Source organism: Nerophis lumbriciformis, linkage group LG20, assembly GCF_033978685.3.
Source record: "Nerophis lumbriciformis linkage group LG20, RoL_Nlum_v2.1, whole genome shotgun sequence".
In the NCBI taxonomy this organism is placed as follows: Eukaryota; Metazoa; Chordata; class Actinopteri; order Syngnathiformes; family Syngnathidae; genus Nerophis; species Nerophis lumbriciformis.
In genome coordinates, this window is record NC_084567.2 from 40,707,166 (window position 1) to 40,726,399 (window position 19,234).

At 42.5% G+C, this 19,234-nt stretch overlaps 1 protein-coding gene across 4 annotated transcripts in view; it reads left to right on the top strand.

Moving 5' to 3' along the window:
- The window catches only part of LOC133619684 (glutamine synthetase-like), a 35,814-nt gene extending 17,767 nt beyond the window's left edge, over positions 1-18,047 (top strand). For 2 of the 4 annotated variants that reach the window (XM_072915364.1, XM_061980898.2), the window contains 6 exons: positions 3,228-3,427; positions 5,782-5,943; positions 8,055-8,201; positions 11,664-11,791; positions 14,868-15,067; positions 17,526-18,047. In XM_072915364.1, coding sequence (XP_072771465.1) covers positions 3,259-3,427; positions 5,782-5,943; positions 8,055-8,201; positions 11,664-11,791; positions 14,868-15,067; positions 17,526-17,835 — 1,116 coding nt within the window. In that variant the 5' untranslated portion in view covers positions 3,228-3,258 and the 3' untranslated portion in view covers positions 17,836-18,047. Of the gene's footprint in view, positions 1-3,124; positions 3,145-3,227; positions 3,428-5,781; positions 5,944-8,054; positions 8,202-11,663; positions 11,792-14,867; positions 15,068-17,525 lie in introns of those variants that run through there. The other 2 variants (XM_072915365.1, XM_072915366.1) reach the window with 2 other exon arrangements.
- Positions 18,048-19,234: the final 1,187 nt, after the last annotated feature.

A 19,234-nucleotide genomic window follows, 5' to 3' on the forward strand; every position in this document is an offset into this window, starting at 1 on the left:
GTTTTACTAAAGCTATAGGAGGTCAACTTAACCAATACATTCATATCGGCTACTCTAGTTGATCTGACATTCAAACGGAAAAGCCAAATTCTTGCACACAAAGAAAGCCCCCCCCCCCCCCCCCCTCTCCCCCTTGCAACACTGATAAGGAAGATTTGGGGGTTTGGTTTCACATTCCTGATGGTTTAAGACACTAATCTGACAATCTGAAGACAAAGAGACACTGGTAGAATATACAAAGGAAAAGTACTATCTACTTTAAACATGGCTATGTAAAAAGAAAGAACTTTTAAACATATATGCATCCTTCACAGCACCCAGACCAGTCCATATCACCCCGGTTTGATCCAGTCTTCATTGGCTTCCAGTTAAATTCCGCATTGAGTTTAAGATTTTAGTCTTGACATTCCGTGCGTTGCATGGTGAGGCCCCTCAGTACATCACTGACTTGTTATGCCCCTACTCTTCAGGGCGCACCCTCGGGTCTTCAGGCCAGGGTTTTCTAAAGATCCCGAAAACTTTTTTTAAAACCCGTGGAGACCTGGCATTCCAGGTTATAGCTCCCAGACTCTGTTGCCCCCGATAAAAAAGATCCCCCTGGTCAAGAACTCCCTTGGTGCTCTGGGTGCGTCTGTTAAAAGCAGCCTCAGAAACCATGGGGCTGTGTTGCATCAGGTCCAAGTCTTTGGAAGGTCACTGACGACGTCAACTGACCAAAAACTGTTTTTATCACCTCAGAAATATTTCTAAAGTGAGAAATTTGTTGTCAAAATTGGATCTGGAACTGATCATTCACGCGTCCATTTCGTCTCGCATTGACTATTGCGATTCTCTCTTTACTCCTTTCAACAAGTCAACGCTAAAGAGACTTCAGACTGTACAAAATGCGGCTGCCAGACTTTTGACCGGTGCACCCAGACCAGTCCATATCACCCCCGTTTGATCCAGTCTTCATTTGCTTTCAGTTAAATTCCACATTGAGTTTAAGATTTTAGTCTTGACATTCCGTGCGTTGCATGGTGGGGCCCCTCAGTACATCACTGACTTGTTATGCCCCTACTCTTCAGGGCGCACCCTCGGGTCTTCAGGCCAGGGTCTTCTAAAGATCCCAAAACTTGTTTTAAAACCCGTGGAGACCTGGCATTCCAGGTTATAGCTCCCAGACTCTGTTGCCCCCGATAAAAAAGATCCCCCTGGTCAAGAACTCCCTTGGTGCTCTGGGTGCGTCTGTTAAAAGCAGCCTCAGAAACCATGGGGCTGTGTTGCATCGGTCCAAGTCTTTAGAAGGTCACTGTCGTCAACTGACCAAAAACTGTTTTTATCACCTCAGAAATATTTCTAAAGTGAGAAATTTGTTGTCAAAATTGGATCTGGAACTGATCATTCACGCGTCCATTTCGTCTCGCATTGACTATTGCGATTCTCTCTTTACTCCTTTCAACAAGTCAACGCTAAAGAGACTTCGGACTGTACAAAATGCGGCTGCCAGACTTTTGACCGGTGCACCAAGACCAGTCAATATCACCCCCGTTTTATCCAGTCTTCATTTGCTTTCAGTTAAATTCCACATTGAGTTTAAGATTTTAGTCTTGACATTCCGTGCGTTGCATGGTGGGGCCCCTCAGTACATCACTGACTTGTTATGCCCCTACTCTTCAGGGCGCACCCTCGGGTCTTCAGGCCAGGGTCTTCTAAAGATCCCGAAAACTTTTTTTAAGACCCGTGGAGACCTGGCATTCCAGGTTATAGCTCCCAGACTCTGTTGCCCCCGATTAAAAAGATCCCCCTGGTCAAGAACTCCCTTGGTGCTCTGGCTGCGTCTGTTAAAAGCAGCCTCAGAAACCATTGGGTTGTGTTGCATCGGTCCAAGTCTTTGGAAGGTCACTGTCATCAACTGACCAAAAACTGTTTTTATCACCTCAGAAATATTTTTAAATTGAGAAATTTGTTGTCAAAATTAGATCTGGAACTGATCATTCGCGCGTCCATTTCGTCTCGCATTGACTATTGCGATTCTCTCTTCACTCCTTTCAACAAGTCAACGCTAAAGAGACTTTGGACTGTACAAAATGCGGCTGCCAGACATTTGACCGGTGCACCGTTGCGTCGACCAGCTCTTCCTCCCAGGGAATTTAAGTTACTGGTCAATCCCAAGTTCTTTCGATGACATATATGCTGAGTAAGAAGGACCATCAAGACAGAATTGGAATATTTTCAAGTTTTACTAAAGCTTTAGGAGGTCAACTTAACCCATACATTCATATCGGCTACTCTAGTTGATCTGACATTCAAACGGAAAAGCCAAATTCTTGCACACAAAGAAAGCCCGCCCCCCCCCCCCCCCCCCCCCCCCCTCTCCCTGTCGCAACACTGATAAGGAAGATTTGGGGGTTTGGTTTCACATTCCTGATGGTTTAAGACACTAATCAGGCAATCTGAAGACAAAGAGAGACTGGTAGAATATACAAAGGAAAAGTACTAGATACTCTAAACATGGCTATGTAAAAAGAAATAACTCTTAAACATACATGCATCCTCCACCGCACCCAGACCAGTCCATATCACCCCGGTTTGATCCAGTCTTCATTGGCTTCCAGTTAAATTCCGCATTGAGTTTAACGTTTTAGTCTTGACATTCCGTGCGTTGCATGGTGGGGCCCCTCAGTACATCACTGACTTGTTATGCCCCTACTCTTCAGGGCGCACCCTCGGGTCTTCAGGCCAGGGTCTTCTAAAGATCCCGAAAACTCGTTTTAAAACCCGTGGAGACCGGCCGGGCATCCCAGGTTATAGCTCCCAGACTCTGGAACAACTTGCACCAGTCCCTTCGTGATCTTGACTGTGTTGAAACTTTTAAGAAACATTTGAAAACTTCTCCTTTTTAGTAAAGCTTTTGGTTAATGCCCCTGTTGTTTTAAAATTGAAATGTTGTTTTACTTTACCAATGTTTTGTACAGTGCTTTGTGATTTTATCTATGAAAAGCGCTTTATAAATAAAATGTACTTACTTACTTACTGTATTTTTCGGACTATAAGTCGCAGTTTTTTTCACAGTTTGGCCGGGCTCCAGTGCAACTTATATATGTCTTTTTCTTCGGCAGGTGCGACTTATACTCCAGTGCGACTTATACTCCGAAAAATACGGTACTTACTATCAAAGCTATTTGTAATCGACTGTAATTGACAATTTCCAGTATTTTTAACGAACACTGTAATATATTTCGCAGTGATCCATAAACTCCTTCAATCCAGGTAAACATGGCATCAGTGTCTGTCAGCTCCCGCTTTAACAAGTCAGTATGGCAGCATTATATGAGCCTGCCACAGGGGGGCAAATGCCAGGTGACCTATATCTGGATCGACGGCACTGGACAGGCACTTCGCAACAAAACCCGGACCCTCGATACTGAACCCAAAACTATAGCAGGTGAGTACTCTGTTTTTTCAACATTGTTATGGCAGGGGGGATAATTCTAGTGTTTACATGCTGTGCTTAAAGGGGAACATTATCACAATTTCAGAAGGGTTAAAACTATTAAAAATCAGTTCCCAGTGGCTTATTTTATTTTTCGAAGTTTTTTTTCAAAATTTTACCCATCACGCAATATCCCTAAAAAAATGCTTCAAAGTGCCTGATTTTAACCATCGTTATATACACCAGTCCATTTTCCTGTGACGTCACATAGTGATGCCCACGGAAAGAACGGCAAGCTATAGCGACATTCGCTCGGATTCAGACTCGGATTTCAGCGGCTTAAGCGATTCAACAGATTACGCATGTATTGAAACGGATGGTTGTAGTGTGGAGGCAGGTAGCGAAAACCAAATTGAAGAAGAAACTGAAGCTTTTGAGCCATATCGGTTTGAACCGCATGCAAGCGAAACCGACGAAAACGACACGGGAGAAAGCGAGGACAAATTCGGCGATCGCCTTCTAACCAACGATTGGTATGTGTTTGTTTGGCATTAAAGGAAACTAACAACTATGAACTAGGTTTACAGCATATGAAATACATTTGGCAACAACATGCACTTTGAGAGTGCAGACAGCCCAGTTTTCATCAATTAATATATTCTGTAGACATACCCTCACCCGCGCTCTTTTCCTGAAAGCTGATCTGTCCAGTTTTGGAGTTGATGTCAGCAGGCCAGGGAAGCTAGGGTCGATATTCTTCTCTTGATCATCTTCGGGACGGTGTGAGCCAAGACATCCAGGGGGTTTAGCTCGCTCGTCTGCGGGAACAAACTGCCGCCGTTGCTTGCCGTGCTACCGAGGATCTTTGTCCCTGAATTGCTCACACACTCCGGCAGATTCAATGGGGGATCTGGCGGCAGATTTCTTTGACTTTATGGTTGGAAATGCATCTGCTTTGAGTGTCGCAGGATATCCACACATTCTTGCCATCTCTGTCGTAGCATAGCTTTCGTCGGTAAAGTGTGCGGAACAAACGTCCGATTTCTTGCCACTTTCGCATCTTTGGGCCACTGGTGCAACTTGAATCCGTCCCTGTTCGTGTTGTTACACCCTCCGACAACACACCGACGAGGCATGATGTCTCCAAGGTACGGAAAACAGTCGAAAAAACGGAAAATGACAGAGCTGATTTGACTCGGTGTTTGAGAAAATGGCGGATCTCGTTGTGACGTCATCGCTCCGAGAGCGAATAATAGAAAGGCGTTTAATTGGCCAAAATTCACCCATTTCGAGTTCGGAAATCGGTTAAAAAAATATATGGTCTTTTTTCTGCAACATCAAGGTATACAGGTAAAAGCCAGTAAATTAGAATATTTTGAAAAACTTGATTTATTTCAGTAATTGCATTCAAAAGGTGTAACTTGTACATTATTACATTATTACCATCACTGATGGTGGAAACTTTACTCTAGACTTCAGGCAACGTGGATCCTGTGCCTCTCCTGTCTTCCTCCAGACTCTGGGACCTCGATTTCCAAAGGAAATGCAAAATTTGCATGGTTGGGTGATGGTTTGGGGTGCCATGTCATCTGCTGGTGTCGGTCCACTCTGTTTCCTGAGATCCAGGGTCAACGCAGCCGTCTACCAGCACGTTTTAGAGCACTTCATGCTTCCTGCTGCTGACCTGCTTTATGGAGATGGAGATTTCAAGTTCCAACAGGACTTGGCGCCTGCACACAGCGCAAAATCTACCCGTGCCTGGTTTACGGACCATGGTATTTCTGTTCTAAATTGGCCCGCCAACTCCCCTGACCTTAGCCCCATAGAAAATCTGTGGGGTATTGTGAAAAGGAAGATGCAGAATGCCAGACCCAAAAACGCAGAAGAGTTGAAGGCCACTATCAGAGCAACCTGGGCTCTCATAACACCTGAGCAGTGCCAGAAACTCATCGACTCCATGCCACGCCGCATTAACGCAGTAATTGAGGCAAAAGGAGCTCCAACCAAGTATTGAGTATTGTACATGCTCATATTTTTCATTTTCATACTTTTCAGTTGGCCAACATTTCTAAAAATCCCTTTTTTGTATTAGCCTTAAGTAATATTCTAATTTTGTGACACACGGAATTTTGGATTTTCATTTGTTGCCACTTCAAATCATCAAAATTAAATGAAATAAACATTTGAATGCATCAGTCTGTGTGCAATGAATAAATATAATGTACAAGTTACACCTTTTGAATGCAATTACTGAAATAAATCAAGTTTTTCAAAATATTCTAATTTACTGGCTTTTACCTGTATATTGACGCTTACATAGGTCTGGTGATAATGTTCCCCTTTAAAGAATCTTTGTGTGCAATTAGATATTCCCGAGTGGAACTTTGATGGGTCGAGCACGTACCAGTCGGAAGGTTCCAACAGTGACATGTACCTCATACCAGTGCGCATGTTCAGGGATCCATTCATCTGTGACCCCAACAAGCTGGTTCTCTGCGAAGTTCTCAAATACAACCGCCTTCCTGCAGGTACGTCGTACATACAGTCGTGGTCAAAAGTGTACATACACTTGTAAAGAACATCATGTCATGGCTGTCTTGAGTTTCCAGTCATTTCTACAACTGTTAGAGTGATTAGAGCACAAAAAAACATTCATGAAGTTTGCTTCTTTTATGAATTTATTATGGCTCTACTGAAAATGTGAGGGTCAAAAGTATACATACAGCAATGTTAATATTTGCTTACATGTCCCTTGGCAAATTTACCTGCAATAAGGCGCTTTTGGTAGCCATCCACAAGCTTCTGCTTGAATTATTGACCACAAAATTGGTGCAGTTCAGCTAAATGTGTTGGTTTTCTGACATGGACTTGTTTCTTCAGCATTGTCCACACGTTTTAAGTCAGGACTTTGGGAGGGCCATTCTAAAACCTTCATTCTAGCCTGATTTAGCCATTCCTTTACCACTTTTGACGTGTGTTTGACAAAATTGGTGCAGTTCAGCTAAATTTGTAGGTTTTCTGACGTGGACTTGTTTCTTCAGCATTGTCCACACGTTTAAGTCAGGCCATTCTAAAACCTTCATTCTAGCCTGATGTAGCCATTCCTGTCAGGCTAACAGTTTTGGTTATGTTTTAGTTTTCCCTCTGTTTGCGTTTTATTTCTTGTCAGCGCTCTTATTTTTGTTCAGTTTCCTGCTTGCCCTCAGCTGCGACTGATTGGCACCTGGCCACACCTGGTGTCAATCAGTCGGCTGCTATTTAGACCTGCCTCGCCCTCCAGTCAGGGCTGGAGTATTGTTCGCTGTATGCTGTGGACTGCCTGTTTCTTGAAGGCTGTGAGCTATTCCCTGGATCCTGACTCCTGTCCCTGGTTTCTGGTTCGTGTTATCCTTGCTTTTTTTCTTGTACCAAGCCTGTCATCTCTGCATCTTGGGGTTCGTCACCACCACTTCATGACAATTCCTTTACCACGTTTGATGTGTGTTTGACAAAATTGGTGCAGTTCAGCTATATTTGTAGGTTTTCTGACGTGGACTTGTTTCTTCAGCATTGTCCACACGTTTGAGTCAGGACTTTGGGAAGGCCATTCTAAAACCTTCATTCTAGCCTGATTTAGCCATTCCTTTACCACTTTTGACGTGTGTTTGACAAAATTGGTGCAGTTCAGCTAAATTTGTAGGTTTTCTGACATGGACTTGTTTCTTCAGCATGGGTTGAATGGGTTATACTTCTATAGCGCTTTTCTACCTTCAAGGTACTCAAAGCGCTTTGACACTATTTCCACATTCACCCATTCACACACACATTCACACACTGATGGCGGGAGCTGCCATGCAAGGACCTAACCACCACCCATCAGGAGCAAGGGTGAAGTGTCTTGCTCAAGGACACAGTGTGACAAAGTTGATAGAAGGTGGGGATTGGAACCAGGAACCCTCAGGTTGCTGGCACGGCCACTTCTCCACACCTTTAGGTCAGGACTTTGGGAAGGCCATTCTAGAACCTTAATTCTAGCCATTCCTTTACCACTTTTGAGGTGTGTTTGGGGTCATTGTCCAGTTGGAACACCCAACTGCGCCCAAGACCCAACCTCCGGGCTGATGATTTTAGCTTGTCCTGAAGAATTTGGAGGTAAGCCTCCTTTTTTATTGTCCGGTTTACTCTCTGTAAAGTTTCATTGGCGGCAAAATAGGCCCAGAGCATAATACTACCACCACCATGCTTGACGGTAGGTATGGTGTTCCTGGGATTAAAGGCCTCACCTTATCTCCTCCAAACATATTGCTGGGTATTGTGGCCAAACAGCTCATTTTTCAAAGTTCTATGGTCAGATGAAACAGAAATGGAGCTGTTTGGCCACAATACCCAGCAATATGTTTGGAGGAGAAAAGGTGAGGCCTTTAATCCCAGGAACACAATACCTACCGTCAAGCATGGTGGTGGTAGTATTCAGTTTTTTGTGAGCAACAAGTATGTGCTCCAATCACTACATCACAAAAAAATAAGAAATGATTGTAAAGTCAAGACAGCCATGACATGATGTTCTTTACAAGTGTATGTACACTTTTGACCACGACTGGTAATTTTTGGGGTGTATTCTCATGAGTTGGAAAAGGAAATCTGTCTCTGTTTCGTTTAGAAACAAACCATCGAATGAGCTGCAATAAAGTGATGGAGCAGGTCAAAGAGCACCAGATATGGTTTGGCATAGAGCAAGAGTACACACTCCTGGGAGTGGATGGACACCCGTTTGGTTGGCCTCAGAGTGGGTTCCCAGCACCCCAAGGTGAGTCAAATCCAGATACCAATGGACATTTTGAGGTCACCCTATATCAGGGGCAGGACTATTCACATTTAAATCGATACAGTACCAATTCTGGAACCAATACCAGTACCAATTTTCCATACTTCTCTGGTAATAAATCTTAATTTGGTTAGGAATAAAATCTCATTTTTTTTAATAGAATTCAACACTGAGCTTATTATGATGACTGTGCTGTCCCATGTTTTAATATCACTTCTGAGTATCATTTTCAAGTATTATATCGTGCAATATGAATGAAGTTGCAATTCCAAGACACTGGATGTCAGTAGTGTTTAGATTACAGTGTTTTGCCTGGTCGGGAAGTACCAGACTCTGCAGCATCGCGTGGACATCGGGGGCGGTACCTCTGGATCGGCAGACCGGGGTGGTGGTTCCTCTCTTTAAGAAGGGGAACCGGAGGGTGTGTTCTAACTATCATGGGATCACACTCCTCAGCCTTCCCGGTAAGGTCTATTCAGGTGTACTAGAGAGGAGGCTACGCCGGATAGTCGAACCTCGGATTCAGGAGGAACAGTGTGGTTTTCGTCCTGGTCGTGGAACTGTGGACCAGCTCTATCTATACTCTGGGCAGGGTCCTTGAGGGTGCATGGGAGTTTGCTCAACCAGTCTACATGTGCTTTGTGGACTTGGAGAAGGCATTCGACCGTGTCCCTCGGGAAGTCCTGTGGGGAGTGCTCAGAGAGTATGGGGTATCGGACTGTCTGATTGTGGCAGTCCGCTCCCTGTATGATCAGTGTCAGAGCTTGGTTCGCATTGCCGGCAGTAAGTCGGACACGTTTCCAGTGAGGGTTGGACTCCGCCAAGGCTGCCCTTTGTCACCCATTCTGTTCATAACTTTTATGGACAGAATTTCTAGGCGCAGTCAAGGCGTTGAGGGGATCTGGTTTGGTGGCTGCAGGATTAGGTCTCTGCTTTTTGCAGATGATGTGGTCCTGATGGCTTCATCTGGCCAGGATCTTCAGCTCTCACTGGATCGGTTCGCAGCCGAGTGTGAAGCGACTGGGATGAGAATCAGCACCTCCAAGTCCGAGTCCATGGTTCTCGCCCGGAAAAGGGTGCAGTGCCATCTCCGGGTTGGGGAGGAGATCTTGCCCCAAGTGGAGGAGTTTAAGTACCTCGGAGTCTTGTTCACGAGTGAGGGAAGAGTGGATGGTGAGATCGACAGGCGGATCGGTGCGGCGTCTTCAGTAATGCGGACGCTGTATCGATCCGTTGTGGTGAAGAAGGAGCTGAGCCGGAAGGCAAAGCTCTCAATTTACCGGTCGATCTACGTTCCCATCCTCACCTATGGTCATGAGCTTTGGGTTATGACCGAAAGGACAAGATCACGGGTACAAGCGGCCCAAATGAGTTTCCTCCGCCGGGTGGCGGGGCTCTCCCTTAGAGATAGGGTGAGAAACTCTGCCATCCGGGAGGAGCTCAAAGTAAAGCCGCTGTTCCTCCACATGGAGAGGAGTCAGATGAGGTGGTTCGGGCATCTGGTCAGGATGCCACCCGAACGCCTCCCTAGGGAGTTGTTTAGGGCACGTCCGACCGGTAGGAGGCCGCGGGGAAGACCCAGGACACGTTGGGAAGACTATGTCTCCCGGCTGGCCTGGGAACGCCTCGGGGTCCCACAGGAAGAGCTGGACGAAGTGGCTGGGGAGAGGGAAGTCTGGGCTTCCCTGCTTAGGCTGCTGCCCCCGCGACCGACCTCGGATAAGCGGAAGAAGATGGATGGATGGATGGAAGTACCGTATTTTCCGGACTACAAGGCGCACTTAAAATCCTTTTTTTCCCCTCAAAACTCGACAGAGCGCCTTATAACTTATAACTATTCTGGTTTTGCTCACCGACCTCGAAGCTATTTTGTTTGGTACATGGTGTAATGATAAGTGTGACCAGTAGATGGCAGTCACACATAAGAGATTTGTGTAGACTGCGATATGACTGAAGGAAAAAACACCAAAACTTTAAATGTTCCATTGAGAATATAGAACATTGCACACGGTGCTCAAAAATCTATCAAATTGTTTTAGTAGGACTTTGGTAAGCTATGAAGCCACACCGCTTGATGGATTGTACTGTGCTTCAACATAGGAGTATTATTATTGTGTGTGTATAAGGTAAGACATATTATCTGGCGTTTTGTTTCGCAATATTATGCAAAAGCAACTTTTCTTACCTTCTGGTACCTGCTGATCTGTATTTGGGATCTGCATAGGTCCTGAAAAATGTTGCGCGCATCCGCCTTTGTAGTCCGTAGTCTTCTTTTTCTCTATCTTCTTGTTATGGGACATTCATCCTCCGCTGTTGCCATTTCTAATATAAAGTAGTGTGAAGTTATTTGATTGATTGAAGTAAAGTCTGAATGTCATTAAAACAGTTAGCTCCATCTTTGGGCACTTTTTCCACTCCCGTCCAACAAAGAATAATAATCTATGCAACATTTGGACTAAAGAACCACAATTACATGTTATGTAGACCACAAGGAAGTATTTTACATTTAGAAAAATAAATAAATAATACCTTTAATGCGCCCTATAATCCGGTGCGCCCTATGGTCCGGAGAATACGGTATTTACCATAATTGGCGTAGCACACCCACACAGATCAATAGTTTACAAGCTCATATGTTGATAAAAATGTCACATGAGCACTGATAAATAAATATTTTTCCTACATACATTTATCTTTTGAGTAACCCTTTTTTCCATTTGCGTTCATCATGACCATAGAAATTTGACATCAAACTAAAGTGTGACTAACTTGATGAAACACAATATGAAGAATAAAAATGCAAAAGCAGTTTGGAGATGGTAATTCGTTCAATAATTGGCATAGCAACAAAACGTACACTTATCATGTACGTTTTGTTACATTAATGGTGTCGAAATAAAGCCATGGAACTACTAACATTCTGAACAGGCCAGTTGTAACTCTATAAATGCTCTGTCATGACTCCATTGCTGCTTCAAGTGTGTGGTTGAGGTTGACCGAAGGAATGATGTCAGGTTCAAACACTGATGACATCTATTAAACAGACAAAGAAGCAAGGAATTAAACAGAGACAGAATTAAATTTGGCTCAATGAGGAGAAACGCGTAGACCTGTACCCTTGCACAGTGTCCAACCACGCTCTGACGAAAGATTGTATGCCTCCTCTTTTATTTGGACTTTCCCTGATTACATGGCAACAGCTGTTTCTAAAGGGAGGGGGGGTCATAAACAGCCGTTGCCTTTGGTTACAAAACAGTTCAAAGAAAAATGTGTCTGGAGGCGGGTCAGGTCCTGCTTCCTCTCAAGAAGCTTTTGTCTGCTCACCGGAAACTCATTGAAGCACAAAGTTTTGTGATAACTTAGATACAATTATTCTGACAAATGACCTTTCGAGCGGCTATGAGGAAACCTCAATTTAAAAAAAATCTTCTTGGCTTTTTAAAGGTCCCTACTACTGTGGGGTGGGGGCGGACAAAGCCATTGGACGAGACATCGTGGAGAGTCACTACAAGGCGTGTCTCTACGCAGGGATCGAAATCTTTGGAACTAATGCTGAAGTGATGCCGTCCCAAGTAAGCACAGAGAAATACTGCATTGGTTGAGCTTGATGTCGTCATTCAGTCATTATTACATCTTCTTGTCCTTGTGTGTGTCCTTGCACACAGAAACTCTGCTACTACAGTAGATGCACAGGTAGCATACTTGCCAACCCTCCCGGATTTTCCGGGAGACTCCCGAAATTCAGCGCCTCTCCCGAAAACACATTTTCTCCCGAAAATCTCCCGAAATTCAGGCGCCCCCTCCAGCTCCATGCGGACCTGAGTGACGTGTTGACAGCCTGTTCTCACGTCCGCTTTCCCACAATTTAAACAGCTAACGATCGAGGGCCAGTTCTTGGTTTCTTATGTGGGTTTATTGTTAGGCAGTTTCATTAACGTCCTCCCAGCGTGGTAACAACACACAACAACAGCATTTCGTCTACTGTAAAGCAGTTCGTCTGCCGTAAACAGCAATGTTGTGACACTTTTAAACAGGACAATACTGCCATCTACTGTACATGCATATGTGACCCACCCATAATGTGTCACGTTTTTGTGTTGATTTATTTATTTTATTTTGTGGTTTGAATTCGTTTTTGGAGCTGTCATTCCACATTTATCAGTATTCACATTGGTCAGTAGGGGGCAGTAGGGCGTTTCTTCCCAATTGAATGTTATCACCTGCAGACCGGAAGTGTCTTGTCATTCTGATGAGCGCGACCAGTCTGTGAACAATTGAAACGTCCTGTGTGCTTTTTCCTCCTGTATAACAGGTTAGTTTTGGTGAATCAACTCACTGAATAATATCCATGTGATCTTTATAAGTTTAAGTACACATTCTGATGGTGGAGCCTAACTCTAAAGTGTTTGTGAGTTGTAGTTTGTATTTGTGAATGAATCCAGTGCGCAGCTGCAGTAATCAATACAAAATGGCGACTTGAGTACGCAATGTTTATATGGGAACTTCTGATCCTAATTCAGACTCCCAAATAAGAGCTCCCGTTTTCTTATTGATTTTATAATGTATATTTGTATAATGTCTGTGTTCTGAAATAGTGACAGAGAATAGAACAAGGATGGACAATTCAACCCTTAACTCAACAATGAGTAGAGGAGTGTTATGTGTGTGTTTATGTGTAAATAAATGAACACTGAAATTCAAGTATTTCTTTTATTTATTTATATATATATATAAATAAATAATAATGTATTATATATATATATATATATATATATATATATATATATATATATATATATATATATATATATATATATATATATATATATATATATATGTAATAAAATATATATATATATAGCTAGAATTCACTGAAAGTCAAATATTTTTTATATATATATATCTTAACCACGCCCCCCACCCCACCCCCGACCACGCTCCCCACCCCCCACCCCCACCTCCCGAAATCGGAGGTCTCAAGGTTGGCAAGTATGACAGGTAGTCTTGAACAAAAATGGATGGACCCATAAAAATCCCGAAAATACCTACTTTTGATCCTGTAAAACCTTATAATAGTGTAAGCCACTCCTGGTTTTTAAATGTCCTATCACGCATTAAGAAATGATCCCAGGCATTCTGTACAGACCACAGTATTGTACCGTATTCTTCGGACTAAAAGGCGCACTTAAAATCCTTTCATTTATCAAAACTCGACAGTGCTCCAACAACACCTTCATGTTGCTTCCCATCCTACACAGTGGAGTTTTACAAGCATTCTCCTTGGTAGGATCAAAGACAGCTTTTGTCTGCTCGCCGGGAACTCATTGAAACACAAAAGTTTTGTGATAACTTAGATACAATTATTCTGACAGTAACTTTTAGATTGACTAAGGTCTGACATGTTTAGTAACTTTACCAGTGGCAGTAGGTAGACAAAGGTGGCGGTGCGTAACCGGCAACCTGGATAATAATAATAATAACTGGGATTTATATAGCGCTTTTCTAAGTACCCAAAGTCGCTTTACATGTAGAACCCATCAATCATTCACACCTGGTGGTGGTAAGCTACTTTCATAGCCTCAGCTGCCCTGGGGTAGACTGACGGAAGCGTGGCTGCAATTTGCGCCAACGGCCCCTCCGACCACCACCTATCATTCATCATTCAATTCACCGGTGTGAGTGGCACCGGGGGCAAAGGGTGAAGTGTCCCGCCCAAGGACACAACGGCAGCGATTTTTTTTGGATGGTAAGAGACGGGGAGCGAACCTGCAACCCTCAGGTTTCTGGCACGGTTGCTCTACCCACTACGCCATGCCGCCCCGGATGTGACACACTCACAGACTTTCTAATTGGTTAAAACGGTGGAGGGCGGGGCATCGAAATGAAAACAATAACAAGATTTCGGGGCTGTAAATGTAATTTAGAAATGAGCATATCCCGGCTGAACTACTGTTATCAGTTACTGTCAGAGTTTGTAGGTGCCGAACCCCAAGATGCAGAGGAGGCGGAAGGCATTGTGCGAGAAAACATGATTTAATTAAACACTATGGCAAAAAAAACAAACAAAAGGGTAACAACAAAAGGCGGAGAACAAACTTGGCTATGAACTAAAATAGCACAGAGGCTAACTGTGGACAAGAAACAAAAACACCTACTGTGACACGAAGGAACTAGGACATGAGCGGAGTGAAACAAAAGTAGACAGAGCTACGACGACAAAGTATTAAGACAGGTAGTAATGACAATGACAAGAATCCAGCAGTGACTGGAAGGTAGGGCAGGTATAAATAGCAGCTGGCTGATTGACACCAGGTGTGGCCAGGTGCCAATCAGCCACAGCTGAGGGGACACAGTCCTCAGGGAGACAAACAGGAAACAGAACCAAAACAAGAGCGCTGACAGGAAATACTACAAACACAGAGGAAAAACTAAAACACAACCAAACTGTCAGGGGGAAAGCCTGACAGTTATAGAGGTATTGGAAAAGAAGATGATGCAATTCTTACATAAGGCTCCTTTAAAGCGGAGAAACTGAAACCATGAATTTGCGTATGAGTGCAAGCTAAACCGCAACTAGGCGAGGCTAAACTGGAATGCTTTTCATTGTCTTTGCAATAATGACAACAAAGTTCATTCTATTATATTCAGTGGGAGTTCCAGGTGGGTCCCTGTGAGGGCATTGAGGTGGCAGATCAACTGTGGGTCGCACGATTCCTGTTGGACCGCGTGTGCGAAGATTTTGGGGTCGTTGCCACACTGGACCCCAAACCCATGAAGGGGAACTGGAACGGGGCTGGGGCACACACTAATGTCAGCACCAAGCAGACCAGAGAAGAAGGAGGACTGCAGTGAGTAAACAATTCCTCATTAAAGTGTTTTACAATGGTACCTCACTTTTATAATATGTTTCCAAAGGTCAGATTTTTTCGGAAGTACAAAACTTGACTATAAATACAAAACTTGCACAACGGCAGAAATTATGAACAAAGAAACTAAAACTTGCAAACTATGGCATGAATAAAGAAAACTTACTTGGACAAGGCATGAAGTGTGCAGAGGTTAGCAGAGTGTGACAGGGGTATGAAGAGCTTAAATGCGGGATGTCGCCAGAAAGACAAACTGAAAACAATGAACTTAAATACTACAGACATGATTAACGAAAACAGGTGCGTGACTCAAAACGTGACGTGGCAGGTGAAAACTAATGGGTTGCTATGGTGACAAACAAGAGTGCACAATGAGTCCAAACGTGGAACAGGTGAAACTAATGGGTAGCCATGGAAACAAGACAAGGGAGTGAAAAGCCAGAAACTAAAGAGTCCAATAACTAAACAAAACAAAACGTGACTAAAACAAAACATGATTACACAGACATGACAATGATGTTTGACTCCGTTTCACCAATCAAATGCAGTCACTGGTGACGTTTGACTCCGTTTCACCAATCAAATACAGTCACTGGTGAAGTTTGACTCCGTTTCACCAATCAAATGCAGTCACTGGTGACGTTTGACTTCGTTTTACCAATCAAACAGAGCCAGGCGGTCACATGATTAACTGCACATAAAGTTTCAGCGGCAAACAACAACAAGCTTCAGCTTGAGGAAGCACATGGCGGTAAGTAACGTTAGTAGATATTTTGGCTGTCACCGTAAGGCTGATGTTAGCTTCCCTGCTATGAATCACTGTCAAATGTACATCGTGTGGGGACATTTATTAACGCACTGCAGCCTCATACACACACACACACACACACACACACACACACACACACACACGCATGCATACAAACACCAATCAGAAGTGCACAGTGTGTTCCCAGGTGCAGCCCACACCTATCAGTTTATGGTTTGCGTAAAGGCTAACTTGTTATTTTCCTTTGTAATCTCTGCCTACTGAGCCTATGGTGCTGTTAAGTTATTGTGGCTCAATTTGCCTTAATTTTTTTATGTTAATGTATTATTATTTATTATATATTATTGTTTTTGTTGCATTCATTAAACGAACAGGCTACTCATCAGTTACTCAGTACTTGAGTAGTTTTTTCACAACATACTTTTTACTTTTACTCAAGTAAATATTTGGGTGACTACTCCTTACTACAATTTATTTTTAATTTTTGTAAAAATTTTCACTTTTTTTTAAAAAATTTAATTTTTTTTTTTAATTTTTTAATTTTTAAATATTTTTAAATTTTTTAATTTTTTTAAAATTTTTTAACTTTTTTTTAACTTTTTTAAAACTTTTTTTTAACTTTTTTAAACTTTTTTTTAACTTTTTTTTAACTTTTTTTTAACTTTTTTTAACTTTTAAAAAAATTTTTTACCCTAACCCTAATCTTAACCCTAACCCTAACCCTAATCTTAACCCTAACCCTAACCCTAATCTTAACCCTAACCCTAACCCTAACCCTAAAAAAAATATTAATTGTTAAAATTGTTTAAAAAAATTAAAAACATTTAAAATTGTTTAAAATTGTTTTAAAAAAATTTACAAATTAAAAAAAAGTTTAAAACATTTTACAAATTAAAAAAAATAAAAAAAATAAATAAATTTAAAAACATTTTTTAAAAATTAAAAAAATTTGAAAATCATTTTTTACCTTGAAAAAAAAATTTGACCTTGAAAATTTTTTGGGACCTTGAAAATCATTTTTTACCTTGAAAAAAATGTTTTACCTTGAAAAAAAAATTTTACCTTGAAAATTTTTTTGTACCTTGAAAATCATTTTTTACCTTGAAAAAAAAATGTTACCTTGAAAAAATTTTTTTACCTTGAAATTGTTTTTTTACCTTGAAAATCATGTTTTAACTTAAAACATTTTTTTTTAATTTTTTAAGTTTTTTTAAGTTTTTTTAATTTTTGTAAAAAATTTAGCTTTTTAAAAAAAATGTAAATTAAAAAAAAAAAATTTACAATTTTTTTTTAATTTTTTAAATATTTTTTTTAATTTTTAAATATTTTTAAATGTTTTAAATTTTTTTAACTTTTTTTTAACTTTTTTAACTTTTTTTTTAAAACTTTTTTTTAACTTTTTAAAACAATTTTTACCCAAACCCTAACCCTAATCTTAACCCTAACCCTAACCCTAATCTTAACCCTAACCCTAACCCTAACCTTAACCCTAATCTTAACCCTAACCCTAACCCTAACCCTAATCTTAACCCTAACCCTAACCCTAACCCTTATTGAGTAATAAATCTCTAAAGTAACAGTACTCTTACTTGAGTACAATTTCTGTCTACTCGACCCACCTGTGGTCGTGTGTTTCACGGTAAACGTGACTGATGTACCTTGTGGTGACAGGTACATCGAGAAGGCCATTGAGAGGCTGGCCCAAAGACACATGGAGCACATCATGCTGTATGACCCACGCGGCGGTCAGGACAACATGCGACGTCTCACAGGTAAACACGAGACCGCCAACATCAACGAGTTCACCTCCGGCGTCGCCAACCGAGGCGCCAGCGTCCGCATTCCTCGCCAGGTGGGCCAAGACAAGAAAGGCTACTTCGAGGACCGCCGCCCCGCGGCAAACTGCGACCCCTACCTGGTGACCAGAGCCATAGCCAGCACCTGTCTGCTTGATGACGTGGAGCAGGTCAACAGCACTTAGATCAGACGGCGAGTCTCAACCTTTTGTGTCTTCTTGAAGAAATAGTGATGTCATGTGTTTTGTGTATTATTTATAGTTTATAAAGCATGCATAAAAACCTTGAAGACACGTGCAATGTGTTGATTCCTGTGTAAGATCCATGTTTGTATTGAATGCTATTGATTTATTGTTGGGCATTAGCTATTTTCTATTGTATTGAAAAGTGGGAATTATAACTCTGATAGACGTTTGGGTTTATTTCCAACATGCGAGCATACAACATGATGCATCACACTGCAAAAACTGAAATCTAAGTAAGATGAAATATGTCAAATAAGGGTGATATTTGCTCATTTTCTGTCTGATAAGATAATTCTTCTCACGAAGCAGATTTTATGTTAGAGTGTTTTACTTGTTTTAAATGATCTCAGTAAGATATTACAGCTTGTTGCTGAGATTTGATGACCTATATTGAGTAAAACGTTGCACATTTTATGGTCAAATTTCAGCAGCTAAACTTTACTCTAAAATCTACAAATTTTTCTTACAGTGTATATAAAAATATATAACAATAAATAGTTGTGTAATGAAGCAATTTAAAATGTATATATTATTCAGTTACAAGTGGCTCCCAATGAAAACCAGTTTAACACCCCTGTTATAGATCATACTTGCCAACCTTGAGACCTCCGATTTCGGGAGGTGGGGGGTGGGGGCATGTTCGGGGCGTGGTTAAGAGGGGAGGAGTATATTGACAGCTAGAATTCACCAAGTCAAGTATTTCATACATATTATATATATATTAGAGATGCGCGGATAGGCAATTATTTCATCCGCAACCGCATCAGAAAGTCGTCAACCATCCGCCATCCACCCGATGTAACATTTGATCAGAACCGCACCCGCCCACCATCCGCCCGCACCCGCCCGTTGTTATATATCTAATATAGACGATGCAAGGCATTAGTGAGGTTATAAAGCTTTTGCCTGTTAAAGAAAGGAGACTGATCCAATGCAGCACAGACATTCGCGTGCCACGCTGTCACGACCCAGACGCACACCAGTGCGCAATCATATGGGAGCCGCGCTGAGCGCACCTCCAAGCGCGTCTCGCTGCCGGCGACGGCCGGGTATGGGCCCGACGCTCCAGCGCCATCCATTTTCAGGGCTAGTTGATTCGGCAGGTGGGTTGTTACACACTCCTTAGCGGGTTCCGACGTCCATGGCCACCGTCCTGCTGTCTATATCAACCAGGGTGAGCCCCTCCCCTTTCGTGAGCGCACTGCGCGCGGAGTGACCCCTGTTACGCGCCCCCGGCAACAGGGGTGGCGGGCAGGTAAGCTGCGCGGGCGGAGCGCGCGGAGTGACCCATGTTACGAGCCCCCGGCCACGGGGGTGGCGGGCAGGTAAGCTGCTTACC